The sequence below is a fragment of the Myodes glareolus genome, chromosome 10 (genome assembly GCF_982192425.1).
Source record: "Myodes glareolus chromosome 10, mMyoGla1.1, whole genome shotgun sequence".
Lineage (NCBI taxonomy): Eukaryota > Metazoa > Chordata > Mammalia > Rodentia > Cricetidae > Myodes > Myodes glareolus.
This window is the reverse complement of record NC_142035.1, coordinates 1889141-1903566: the sequence shown is the minus strand read 5'-3', so window position 1 is coordinate 1903566 and position 14426 is coordinate 1889141. Positions and strand designations below refer to the sequence as shown.

The 14426-nt window shown below is 54.1% G+C and overlaps 1 protein-coding gene across 1 annotated transcript in view; it reads right to left on the bottom strand.

Annotated features, from left to right (window-relative positions):
• Taf4 (TATA-box binding protein associated factor 4) overlaps positions 1–8341 on the bottom strand; it is a 68909-nt gene extending 60568 nt beyond the window's left edge. Inside the window, 2 exon segments of the mRNA XM_085696920.2 lie at positions 7095–7348; positions 7350–8341. Coding sequence (XP_085553046.2) covers positions 7095–7348; positions 7350–8311 — 1216 coding nt within the window. The 5' untranslated portion in view covers positions 8312–8341.
• Positions 8342–14426: the final 6085 nt, after the last annotated feature.

Sequence of the window (14426 nt, the reverse complement as noted above, 5' to 3'; positions counted from 1 at the left end):
TCGGGGACCCCACACAGACAGCACCAACCCTAACCTAGCCCCAGGGACCCCACAGAGACAGCACTAATCCTAACCTAGCCTCAGGGACTCCACAGAGACAGCACCGATCCTAACTTGGCCTCAGGGACCCCACAGAGACAGTACTAATCCTAACCTAGCCTCAGGGACCCCACAGAGACAGTACTAATCCTAACCTAGCCTCAGGGACTCCACAGAGACAGCACCGACCCTAACCTAGCCTCAGGGACTCCACACAGACAGCACCAACCCTAACCTAGCCTCAGGGACCCCACAGAGACAGTACTAATCCTAACCTAGCCTCAGGGACCCCACAGAGACAGCACCGACCCTAACCTAGCCTCGGGGAACCACAGAGTGGACTGTGGCCTACAAAGCATTCCCATAATGAAAGACATGGCCATCTCTCTCTTTGGCTCTAGACATAGAGCCTCCTGATTTATAAACATTGTGGCAACAGAACCATGTCACAGGATACAGGAGGGGAAAAGTTATACTACTCCCTGTCCTAGAGCCAGTTTAAAGCCCGGTAAGACCACTACACCAGGAGACAGAGGTCAGAGGTCAGAAGCCAAGGAATGCCTGGGACCATACCCTGTAATGAGATCCTGGTGAGAAACTCCCTACTGCTCCACACAGGACCAGAGCCTGAATCACCCTAAAGCTTCACACACACCCTGAGAGCCAAGTTCCCTCTGCAAATTCAAAGTGGCACAAAACCAGCTCCACCCACTTGTCAAAAACCGCAGAGAAAACTCTAGAGGGTCCTGACAAAGTGCCTGCAGGGATGCGGAGAGTCTATGGGTTAACTGCACTCCAGCCCTTACAGAGCGCTGCTCTCAGCTGCAGCCCAGCAACAGTCTCTTCTTCCAGCTCCACTCCGGACCTGCTCCTTGTCCCTCAAACCTCCCTTCCCTCTCCACTGCACAGATTCAACTCCCCAACATTCTTTGCAGTTACAAACAGCCAATTATCAAGTTTTCCCAGAGAGAATTAAGAGAAAGAGAGCTGTGTCACTTCTGGAACAAGACCTATGGACAAGGGGAAGCCTCTGCCCACTGCCTGCTGCCCTTCCAGACGGCAGGACTATGACATCCTACAGCACAGACATTAGCAGGAGCTGCAAGGTGGAACAGAACTCAAGGAGCTCAAATCAAAGTCTTGTGGAAAAGAGTCCACCAGTCCCCTCACAGAATGGCAGAAGCCAAAGTCACAGAACACACTTTGAGTCTACACCAAACAGGCTCCCTGACTCCTTAGGCACAGTGAGCACTTTCCCCAGCGGATGCAGACACTCCAGTGTGCTCCCTCCTGTGCACTCCTTGCACACAGCTGTGTAAAACACACAAGCAGACTTCTAAGGAAGTCACACGCAGGTCCCCCCGAGCTGCCAACACACTGGCAGTGCCAAGTTTCCTTGCAGCGGCCACTGGTCCCTGGCAGACCATTTTCCTATATACCCACTACCTTCTCGGTGGGAAATTCTTATGATGGTTCAGAGTCAGGCCATAGACTGCCTCTGTCCCCCAGTCTTTCCCTGGACAAGCTATGTGTGGCTGGCCCTTCTCTTCTCTTAGGCTTCCCAGGAGGCCCTCTCTGCCTAGCATCCCCTCAGCCACAGGCACCCATCACAGTGAGAAATATCTCTGAAATTCCTGTCAACTACCTGGCCCCACGCAGGCACCATCCAGAAGAGCAGGATCTGTGGCTGTGAGACTCCAGGTAGGCCCTCAGCACCCAGCTCAGCATACTTACTCTCCAGCCAGCATGCATTTTTAAGAACAGTTCTGCAAAGTGAGCCTTAAGTAGAATCCCCAGACTGCCCCGGCACCATACACACTAACAAGACCCATACCAGCTGAGTCAGAGACACACCATCAAAGAACAACTATACGGGTCCTATACGATGTTACCGACCCCCAAGAAGTTATACTTTGACAATGATTATAGAAGTGTAAACTGGCCTACCCCCCTGAAATCTGTATCACGGCCTAGAAGATGTTCAACCCATCAGATGCCCAAGTGTATGTGAAGATCTCCAAGTAAGGGTGGGCAAGGGGACCTCAGCACAGGGTTTTTACAGACTGAGGTGCAGGGAATGAAGCAAAGCCTGAGGTCCAGGAGAGCATAGAAAACGGGCAAGGCAGACTAGCTACACACACTCAGCAGGGTCGGGGGATAGCTCTAACTTTATGAAAATCAGAAATATCAAAAGAAAAGGCAGAAATGGTCAGCCCTGACAGCCAAGTCTAGGCAAGGGGCAATGTCAAGAGACTTCATTTTCTTCCCATTACTTTTAAAACTTCCTATAGTAAATACAAACCTGTAATCAGAAAAGGCAGGCTGGAAAATACTAATGACTCTGCGACATCATACTAGGGGGAGAAAACAGTCAGATACGGTGACACACACCATAACCACAGCACTTGGGATGCTAAGTCAAGAGACAGTTTTGGCTACATGGGCAAACCCTGCCAAAAAATAAAGTCAACCGGAACGGCTTTCCTTTAAACACCTCTCTAACAATCGCTGCACTGCTGAGTAAGCCCCACTCTGTCATTTCACAAGGTCCAGCTGAGCAGGCTCACCCTGTCCACCTTCCTCTCCACAAGGCCTACCTGTAATTACAGGACAACCATGAAGTCAGGGCTGCCCTGTGAAAGACCCAAAATCTCTCAAAAACTACTCCTACGGGCCGGGGATAGCTCAGTTGGTGAAGTGCTTGCTGCACAAGTGGGAGGATCTGAGTGAAGCTCTAGTACCCACACAGCAGCCAGCTACGCACGCACTGTAACCCCAGCTCTAGTACCCACACAGCAGCCAGCTATGCACGCACTGTAACCCCAGCTCTAGTACCCAGGGATTGTTTATACACACACACACACACACACACACACACACACCCCAAAACTTTCACAACCCTACCATAAAAATAAAACTCCTAATACTCAGACACAACCTTGCAATGCCTAATCTTCTCACAGAGCAACCCTGCCAAACAAGATGCTCTCAAAGAGTTAGTCAAACTACACTCCCAACACAAACACCCAGGTCACCCTGGTTTCCCGCAGCAGGCACAAAGCCATCGGCACTATAGCACCCAGACCTCCTACGGGAAGGCCCCCTCCCAAGCCAGGCCAGCTGAGGTTGCTTCTCCAAACTTCACAAGCTGTCGCAGACCTCAGGCTGTTTCTACTGAGCTTCACATCTTTGCTTCAAGATCTGCAAAAACAGCTATTATGACTTGATCAACTCAGATATAACCTGCTATTTATAAAAGCTGTTTCCAAATTTATAGCATAAATGGAGGAAAGTGCACACACATTCTCACCGAGGCAGACTTTGAGAGCATCCCCAGAGCACCCCACTTCCATTTCACTTCAAAGGTGCTGGAAGTCCCACTACCCCACCACGCCCTCCATTCAGCCCAGATTAAGGTGGGCATGGCTCTGATCCAATGGCATCTTTAGTGCAAGTGTGAAGAGGTTTAAGAGGCAGACTCCTTCAGCATTCCCAGTGGCCTGGCTTCCTTCAGGGTCATTCACACCTACTCAGGCTAGAGGTTCCTTTCCTAGCAGCCCTAGAATACAGGGCTGGTAGTGCAAGTACCTGGAAAAGAATAAGTCAAGTAAGGAGGCATACAGTAGCATCCAGGCAGCTGGGACAGAAGGAACTTAAGTTCAAGGCCAACATGCATTATAGAACAAGTCCCAGTAATCTAATAAGAGCCCCTGCCTCATGAAAACCAGAATCAAAGAGGTAAGGTGGGTTTTCCTCAAGCTCAGACCCTTCTAAAGACGGCATGCAGTGTTAGAGACCACCATCCTGAGAGTGTTCACAGGCCGCTGTAGATGTCAGTCATCCATCCCATTACCACACTGCCCAAAGATGACAGGCCAGCAGTGAACAGCACCAGGCAGGAGACAGAGTCCAGTCTTGTAAGGGGCACAGGAGTCTGAGGGCTTTGTGGCACCCAGCTGCCCCACCAGCTGCCCCACTCTATCTATCCTTCATGATTACCAGAATGGTCCTCCTCCTCCTCTCTTCCCCCCTGCTCCTCCACAAACTAGGTTTGACCTAAATCAAGTCCCCTGCTGAGGTCCTCTGAGGTAGCATGTGGATAAGTTGGTGGTGGCCACCCCTGCATGGTCCACCTGTGATTATCACTGGGAACAAGACAGCCCTGTCCAAACTTCTTAGCCACCCTGGATAAGAATTTCCACTCCAATAAAACTAACCTCATAAAGACTTTGCTACTTCTACAGCAACACCATCCTGAAACAGGGAAAGGACCAGGGCCCCAGGAATAAAGAACACCTGTGCCTGTGTCTCATCCTCTTCACAAAGCAGCCAACCTCACTTTACAGTCAGACAAACAGTGACTGTGACCTCAAGTAAGAAAAGCTAAAATCCCAAGAACGTCCCTTTAGGCTGCTGCTGCCAAAGTTGGCTTCCAGAAGCCCAGCACTGTAACTCTCTGACAGCTCTCCATCCTCAGCCCACCAGCTCAGGGAGGCACAAGTGCAGTCAGCCAGCAGCAGGCTTCCCTGCTCCCCTAAGCAACCAGCCACCACACACCACACGTGGGAACCAGCAGCGCCTGACACATGTCCTAGCCACAGCGCCACAGCATCCAGGCCGATGGAAGGAATGTCCTCTCTTAGACCGAGAACCCATGCTTTAGCAACATGCGAGCAAATTCTAACACACGAAAGAAAAAACGCTAAAGCAGCCTGCAAGACAGCATCCTCAACCCAGAGCTTCCAAAGCCACCAAAGCCACACTAACTCTGAGGTCCTCTCACCTGCTTCTCCAGCTGTAATCACACTGTGACCTGCCTCCACTGGCTCCTGAGGTGTGCACCAGCGTTCAACCAGCATTCATGGGAGCTCTCTAAACCTCTCTCACTGTGGATCAAGCTTAGACTCTAGCACCCGCAAACCAGCAGATCACAACGGCAGTAACATCCCAGCCCCTTTACAGACCTATGCTGACAAGCAAGGTCAGGCCTCAGGGTGTAAGGACAAGTTCAACATGCTTATTAGAAGTTCCTGCTAACCGGTGAAGATGAAACGTGACCTCAGAGACCTCAGGTTGAGACGTGTGTCCCTCCCCTTGCCCAGCATGACCTCTATCAAGAGGGCACTGGGCAGGACTCAGCCCCTTTCACACTCCATTCAACTGCCAATGGCATGCTGTTCCACTTGACACCTATGTGTAGCTTTGAAACCTGCCCTCCCCCAAGACTGCTATTGGCTAAACAGGAGTTTTATTAGAACTTACTTACACTTATTTTTTGAATATATTTTATTATGAAAGATGTCAGTGAAGAAGGAACTTCATAAAAAGTTCTGATAAACAGAATGTTTACATCCTCTAACTGTGGCTCCCCGTACTGTTTGAAGAAAACCTGACTTTCTAGCACGGTGGTAGTTTTAACCACCAGACATTAGCTTGGCTTTGGGTGTTTTTAAACTAAGGTAATCAATCAGCATTCCTTATCAAGAGATCAACAGAAGTCAGAGGGTGCAGGCAGAAGAGCCTTCTCTTTTCCGGAAAGCACCAGCAGCTTTGAAGCAGAGCTCTAGGTGTTTGCCACCCAGGCATCAACAGGCACCGTCCACTCCCCAACACAAGCATGGAAGCTGATGCAGAGTGCAGAGAAGCCCAGGGACACGTTTACATTTTTCCCCAAGAAGTTACCTTCTGCTCAAACACACCGACCCTGAACCCAACCTGGAAACCAAGGCAGTTATGATGGAGACAGCAGCAAATGCCCTTTTCAAATGACATCTTCCTTCTCCCAAGGAGAAGGGCTCCACTACATGGTACTCAAAATCAAAAGCAAAGGAACCAGGGTAAGCCAACATAGCCAAGGAAGGATGCCATGGGCACCTGAGCAGCGAGCTTTCCGACTCCCAGCCATGGGAAGCCACTGTTGAAGGACCCCTGAAAGAACTCCAATACAAAGGTACAAATTACCATGGCATTTCGCATAGTAGATTACAACCACAAACTGCATCTTAAACTATAAATGTCAGCCATATTTTCCACCCAGAGGTCAGAATGAACATAAAGAACAGAACCTTCACTCACACTGTGCAGCAAACCCCAGATGTGTGGCAAGGGACAGTTGCAGCCCCAGTCCCTCTGTGAGAGCGCCTCCTCAGAACATGGGAGCCCATGCAACCTCAGAAACACTTGGAGGTCCCGCATCACCGGGGACCAGTGATGAGCCTTCCTGATCCTCACAGACTTCCACAGCAAACCTCGATTCTTAAGGCGCTGCAGCTCTTTCAAAGTGACCCACAGCACTTTTCAGAAAACAGCGAGGACACAGCGGCAGCACGTTTCCTAATTCTCTACTACTGCCACCGCGGCGGGCGGCGCTGCTACTACCGCTGCACATGTCACTATGAACACAGGAGGAGCGCTCGGGGCTCGCTTCGCTCCAGTCCAGGGTTCAGTGGGGACACTCCAGCAGCGGACTCCCAAACAAAAGCAGTCTGCGAGCCTGGCAGGGAGTCCCTCATCGAACCCACGGGGCCAACCTGCAAACGCCTGAGCACCTACAACGCCATAATCACCTGCATCCGCAGACCCCTGCGCACCGAGCGTCCTGCTGACCTCCAAGGGCGGCAACAACAAAAGCACCCAGAGCCCTTTAAGGCACTGATGACCACTGCCCCACTCTCTGCTCCCACCATGGTGTCCCTAGTCGGCCTCCCTGGCAGCAAGGAAAGCCCATGCCTTCCACCCAGACTTCATCAGCCTGCCCAGGAGGAGGTCGCCCTCTCTTGACCCCGCCTGAGGGAGGAGAGAGAGGGGTCCCTCAGGCACACGATGGTAGCCCATGGCACCCCGAGGAAACCGGGCAGCAGAGTTCCCCGAGGGCTCTGGGCACTCCAGCACTGGGAAGCTCTCGAGATTGGCAGGTCACCTGGGCAGAGGCCGCCCCTCGGCCTTGCAAGCCAGGGCTGCCAGGGCAGGGCCCCAGGATGCAGCCCAGAACTTCCTGGAACGCCTGGGCCGCCCGGTGCACCCGCCCTCGCCTCCCGCCGCGCGCTGCCACTCACCTGGGGGCAGCTGGAAGTTCTGGATGTTGGTCGGGTTCTGCGGCGGCTGCGGCAGGCGCGGGGCCAGTACGGTGGGCGTCAGCGTGGCCCGGATAGCGCCAGTGGTGGCCGTCGGCGTCCGAGGCAGACTGGGGGTCGCCGCGGCCGCGCCCTTTGCCAGCCCCGCGGGGGTCCCGGGGGCAGGCCCCGGCAGCGCGCCCGGCATGGCGGGCCCGAGCAGCACGCCACCCGCCGCGCCCCCGGCCGCGACCCCCCGCCGCCGCCGCCGCCGCCGCCGGCCCGGTCCCGGGCACGGGCTTGGGCGCCTCGGTCTTGGCCCCCTGCACGCCCGCGCCCGGCTGGCCCAGCCCCGCGGCGCCCCCGGAGGCCGCGGCGGGGGCAGGAGCGGCCCCGTTCTGCGCCGCGGTGGCGGCGGCGGGTGACACGGGGGTCGCGGGCGCGGCGGGGTGCCCGGGCGGCCGGGCTGGCGCGGCGGGCGCTGGGGGCGCGGGCGGCGGGGGCGCGGCGGGCGCGGGCGCGGCGGGAGGCGAGGGCGCGGCGGGCGCGGGCGCGGGGGCCGCCTGGATGACAGAGCCGGCGGCGGGCGGCGGCGCGGGCCCGTTGTTGACCGGGCTGACAGCAGGTGCGGCGTGCGGCGCGGTGGGCGGCGCGGCGCTCCCATTCAAAGTTTGCGCGGCGCCGGGGCCGGGCGGGCCAGGCGGGCCGGGCTTGGAGGCGCCGGGGCCGGCGGGCGGGGTGGCGGCGGCGGCGGGATCGGGCCCCGCGGCGGCGGCGGTGGCGGCGGCGGCGGCGGCGGCGGCGGCCGGGCAGGGCCCCGCGCTGGCCTCGGGCGGCGGCCTCAGCTTGGCGGGCGCCGGCGCGGGCCCTGCGGGGACAAGCAAGCGGCGCGGTGAGCCGGAGCCCGGGTGCCGCGGGCCCCCACCCGCCGGCCGCGCTCTACCTGCGGGGGGCGGCTCCGGCGCCGCTGCGGGCGCGCCCTCGGCGGAGGCGGCCGGCCCTGCGCCCGCGGCTCCGGCCGGGCTGCCGCTCACAACATGGTTCCCGAGCGCGCCGGCGGCCGCGGCCCGCAGCTCGGGCGTGCGCGGCGCGAGGTGGTGGTGGTGGGCCGCGCTGGCCGCCAGCTGCGACTCGAGCGAGCCCACCAGATCGCTCACCACTTTCTCGTCCACCTCGCTGTTGAAGAAGACCTCGTCCAGCAGATCCGAGCCCGCCGCCATCTTTCCTCCTCGCCGCCGCCGCCGCCGCCGCTCGGCCGAGCGCGCCTGGGCAGGAGGAGGTTCCAGCGGGGCGCGGGGCGGGCGGGGGGCGGTGCGCTGGGCGGGCGGGGGCGCGGCGCACAGGGCGGGGGAGGGGCGGCGCACCGCGCAGGCGCGGCGGCACGCACCGCCCCCGCCCGCGCCCCTGCGTCCGCTGATTGGCTGCGGCCGGCTCTTAAAAGACGCGGCCAATGGCTGCGAGCGCCAGAGGCCGGGGAGCAGGCGAGCTGCTTGGTGCTGGTCCACTTCTTCGGCGCGGGTGGGATTGGCTACCGGGCCCGGAGAGCGACCGGCGGCGAAGCGCCCGGTGGGTCCCGGCGGGCGGCGGCGGGGCTCGCCCTTTGTCTGCGCCGTTCCAAAATGGCTGCGGCCAAGGCGGGCGGTGAAGGCGCGGCGCTCCCGAGGCCCAGGCGGTCAGCGAGGAGAGGGAGTCCTGGCACGAAAGGGCTTTCGGGGCGGCTAGCGGAGGACGCCGCGGGCGCCACGGTCTGCTCCTCTGACTTACGGCCGTGGGGACGAGGACAGCGAGCACCCGGGCGAAGCTGAACCTCCGGAAGCAGATTTGTTCTGTATTTACTTTGTTTTTTGTTGGGGAGGGGGACAATAAATCCTCTACACCGATGTTTGCAAGCACATTGTGGGAGTATTTTAGTTACTGTTTCACCCCTTTCTCTCTGGGTGTTTTTTTTTTTCCTTTTTTTAAAGCAAAAGGTCGTGGTGTTGGACGTTTCCAGAGGATTTCTAATTTTTGTTTTTTTGAAAACGCCCAGAAACAAATTCTAGATGGCAAAGGTCCTTGTTGGAACCTCACTGCAACCTACTCTCCCGGGATCATCCTCACTTCGGAGACTTGCCACCGTCAGCGCAGAGCCAGTACTGTGGGGGGAGGGGTTTGACATGGTAAAAGTTTGTTTGTTTTTTTTCTGTCCTGGTTGTGCTAGTACACACCTGTAATGCCAGAACCTGGAAGATGAAGGCGAGGGGACGAGGAATTCAACCTTTGTTATATATTATTTGGAGGCCAGCCTGGGGCCTCATGAGACCCTGTTTCAAAAGGGTGGGGTGAAGACTCTTCCCTCAAAACACAGATTATAATTGAACCCATGTGCTGATCCTGTCCTAACCTCTTAAACTAAATGGCTTATTAATAACCATAGAACAAACCTCTCCCCTTCCTACCCTACCTCACCTGTTCACTAAGCAACAGTGAACCCACTTGTAAAAATGTGTGTTGAGGAATCCTAAGAGAACTTTTGTTCTGAAACATTACCCACCTCCCCCAGGTTGGGAAAACCAATAGAAAGTTGGGGCCAGCAGTGAGGAAGCCAGTGTAGGCCTGTGTGCTCCTCACCAAGGAGTACCTAGCTTGTTTTTGGCTTGGCACCAGAGCAGAAATTTGACGTTGTAAATAAAACCTGAGAGCCTTCTTGTGGCGCAAGGAAAGCACATCCCTGGCCAAGAGCATGCTAGGCCAGTGCAGTACCCATGAGTGACATGCTCCCAGCCTCAAATTGAGAATTTTTCAATGTTGATGACTGGTTTGAAGATGTTAAAGTAGATCAGACCATCAACAGGTTCTTCCTAGTCCCCTGGTGGGTTGGTTAATGAGAACCACCAGTTAGATGTACAGCAGTCTGTACTCCAAAACCCTTAGATGAGGGGAACAAAACAATGGATGACTATTAAAAATCAATAAAACAATAAATAAATAAATAAGCCCGATTTCTGAGCTCCCAGTCCCAAGGGCCTGTGTAAAAGCTATTCCTATCTCCACACCCTACCACACTGCACATTCGCTGCTGCCACAGTACTAAGATCTTCCATGAGGGTCAGTAGGGTCATCCCCATAGAGCGGTCATCCCCATAGAGCGGTCATCCCCATAGAGGCTTCTGAGGCCCAGCAGGACCCCTTCCTCTCCCCAATGTGGTCCCAAGCCTCTTCTAGAGGGAATCAGCCTCCTACTGTGCCTAAGTATCCGCTGATAACACAGCCCCTGAGCTGCACCTAAGTTGCTGGTGTAGGATTAAGGTGCCCACAGTTCTTTAGTTCCTGGCTGAAGTGTCCAGTGCTCGAGCCCCAGCTCAGGCAGCTGTTTTCCAGAGCACTGCCCCTAAGAATGAAGTGAATGTGTCTCCTCCCCTCCTCCAGATGTATACTCAAGGGACAGAAGACACTGTCAGCCTCTTCTGTCACTCTGGAGCCTAAAGGACAGATTTTTCTTCCAAGTCTCTCATTTGACACATTGCCACAGGCCATTATGACGTCCGTTGTTTACAGCTGACAATCCCAGAGCTCCCTTTAAAAGATTTGTTAGGACAAATAAAATCATAAAGCACATATAGTCGGAGGTGTGTGGCTTAGCTGGTGGGGTGCAGAGTGGCACCCACAAAGGCCTGGGTTTCCTCCCCAGCACCTCACACACTAGGTGTGGTAGTACGCACTTACAATCTCAGCCCTTGAGTGGTGGAAACGGGAGTCACAGATTCAGGGTCAGACTCTGCCCTTCAGAAAGCCTTGGCTACCTGAGACGTGTTTTTAGTTTAGTTTTGTTTTTTAAGATAGGGTTTCTCTTTGTGGCCCTGGCTGTTCTGGAACTCACAGAGATCTGCCAGCCTCTGCCTCCTGAGGGCTGGAATTAAAGGTGCATGCAACCACCACCCAGCGAGACCTTGGTTTTGAAAAATAAAAAGAAATGACCATGCTCAAATGTGGAAGAACTAACCAGCGAGAGTGACAGAATAGGAAGCAACACACCACGATGCTAACGTGTAGGGCTGTGGGCATAAAAAGGCAGAGTCCCCAAGCCAGTAGCTTCTTAAACCTTTTAAACTTACTAAGCAGTGTGTCTGCAACAAAAGTAGAGACAGTCAGTTAAATGTGAGACTACGCAGCTAACGTGCAGTTCTAGCTGTGAACAACATTGCAGTTGTCACCCGTGCATTTATTATCTGCCTGAAATCCCTGCCATAAGATGGGCGTGTGTGTGCATGTGGCTGCAGGAACATGCGTGTAGAGGCCAAGGGCAACTTGGAGTCGGGGGTCTCCAATGTAGGTTCCAGACATCAAATTCATATCAGGCTAATGGTAAGCACTTATTTGCTGAGCTACCTCACCATTCCTATAAGATGTTTTTTTAAAAAAAAAAATAAATAAATAAATAAATAAATAAAGCAGGCACAGCAGAGAGCTGAAGCAATGGCTCAGTTGATGCAGTTATGAGGATGTGAGTTGGATCCCAGCACCCACATCCAAAGGCTGAGTGTAGCAGCATGCTCTGTGATCCCATTTATGGGAGGTGGAGACCACAGTATTCCTGGGTCTCACTGGCCAGGATAGTGTAGTGAAATACCCTGTCTCAAAAACTAAGGATGATTGAGGAACACACCTGCATTCCTGATGTTGACCTCTAGCCTCCACAAGAGAGGGGGCACCTGGAGGCCTCAAGCTAGTTCCCTTTCCAGGCGACTTTATCAAGTCAACCAACCTGTCCTTGGTTGTGCAAACTCAAAGGGATGCACCCTCAAGTAGATCCGCAGCCAAGGACCCGGATCCGTGTAGATAGAGGTACACATATTTCTCAGTGTATGTTACCCTATGGTTCTAAAGATAGAAGGCTGAAATTTGGCATGGGTAGGGTTTATCTCTGGGGTCTACAGGAGATGGGCCTTCCTTGCTCCCTCCAGCTTCTACTCTTGGGTCCAAGGCATCCTTGCCTTGTGGTGACATCGGTCATCTCCGGCCTCACCTGGCTGAGATCTCTCTCTTGTTTGGAGACAGTGTCTTGTGTCGCCCATGCTAGCCTTGTACCTGGGCTCACTCGATGCTATCAGCCTTTCGCATAGCTGGCACCTCTCATGTTCGAATGACGCCAGGCCTGGAACTGGACCTACCTAAATCCAAGGTGATTATATTACATTACATCTGCAAAGTTTCTGCTCCGACAAGTTCACTTGTGTTCTGGGTGGATGTGAACTGGGGGAAGGGTCAGTGTTCAACCCCTACATCAGCGTGTCCTTCTAAGGAGAGAAGGCCTCGAAAACTGCTGGCCTGTCCATCTCAAATGCCTGAATAGAAGCCTGGGGCAACTGCAGTAGGACACAGCAATGTGTGGCTTGAAGCACCTGAAACAGTCCTCTCCCCGCCCTGCATTCCCTCATCAAGACTCCTTTACTTGGGACCAGGCTGGGGTGGCCACCCATGTCAGGACTAATGCATTGAGTGCTCTCTGCAAGCTGGGGGAGGAACTGAAGCTAGAAGCTAAGTCTGGGTCTCACTCTTGCTAAGGGCAGGGAGCCAAGTGTGGGTCCCTGCGGTTGCCGGACACTGACTACTCTCTGTTCTCTCGCTAAGGTTAGCCATCCTTCTGTCCACATGTCATACACACATAGACATCACAGGTCTGATGCCTGGCCCTGCCCTCTCCCTTGGAAACTGACCCAGGTCTCCAGAGCCAGCTGTCGGCAAACTCTAGAATGACTCGTGGACAGCAGTCCCTTGGCTGACTCCCACAGAGGACTAACTGTAGCTGTGTGACCGGGTTTACAGTTCAGCTCAGAGGAGTATCAGAGGATGTAAAGGAGCCCAGCCTGGCGGCATGCCTGCAACAGCCTTCCCCAGAGTCTCCACCTCCCCTGAGTGCCAGAGCATCAGCCATACGTCCCAGGGAAAAGCCAGCAATATCTCCTCATCCTGGAAGACAATGTTGCTCTGCTCCATCAGGTGGCTCTTAGGGCTTCTCAAATGGGTTAATTGCCAGCCCAACTCACCCTTCATTCAGCTCCCGGGTCCAGTTTATAAAATCCAAACTCAATTTGGAACAGGGTATAGTGGCACACACACGTAATCCCAGCACTTCAGAGGTGAGGGCAGGGATTGTTCAACACCAACTCCAACTGCATGGTAATTTTGAGAGCAGCTGGGTCATGTAAACCTGTGTACTCCTCCAATAAAGTCTACCAAAACTCAACTCAGGTCCATGAAAACTTGAAAAATCCCATTAAAGGCTTAGTGGCCTACATAGCAGTATTGGGGAAGTGTCCAGAACTAGTGAGATGCTTAGGTCATTAGGGATGCACCCCAAAAAGAGGGTGGACCCTGACACTTGCCTCTTGTTAGATGCCTTTCTCCTTCCTGTGGCAGAATGCCTGATCGCGGAGCCTAAGTGAGGAGAAGCTTGTTCCTGCTCAGCGTTTTTGAGGATGTGCTCCAGCATGGGGGAGAAGCTGTGGCCGAAGAGCAGCCCATGGTTTACAATAGCAGGAGCCTGAGGCTGCTTGTTCACATTTGGGAGCATCAGAAAACCCACAGGATAGGAAACAGGGACTGCCTGCCATTCGTCAAGGCCTCTCCTCTGAGCACTTCACTAGCTGGACTTCACCATCTCCTAAACTGGGGACCACTGAGAAAGCGAAGTGCAAGCTGGGCAGTGGTGGCACACACCTTTAATCACAACACTTGTTAGGCAGAAAAATATGGATCTCTGTTGAATTCAAGGCCAGCCTGGTCTACAGAGTTCCAGGACAGCCAGGGCTACACTGAGAAACCCTGTCTTGAAAAAAACAAAATAAAGACTGTGAAATACCGCCTCTCTCTATGGACTATATAAGATTATTTCAAAAACAAAAACACTTTAAAAATATTTTGTTGGGCCAGGCGGTGGTGGCACAGGCCTTTAATCCCAGCACTCGGGAGGCAGAGGCAGGCAGATCTCTGGGAGTTCAAGGCCAGCCTGGTCTACAAAGCAAGTGCCAGGACAGGCTCCAAAGCTACACACAAAAACCCTGTATCAACATTTCCACTTAGATTATTTACAAGAAAAGGGGGCAGAAATGGAATGGAATTGGCCTAGACATCCATCAGTGAATAAATGGATAATGAATATGTGAAAAAAAAAGAAAACTCTGTACCAAAAAAAAAGTGTTGTCTGTGTGTATATGATGTGAGAGGAGTACATGCCTGCCACAGCATGTGTGATCACAAGAGGACATGTGGAGTCAATTCTCTTGTTCACCTTCATGGGGTTCCTGGATTGAACTCAGTTCCCCATTGCTGACACGAAAAGCACCTCTACCCACT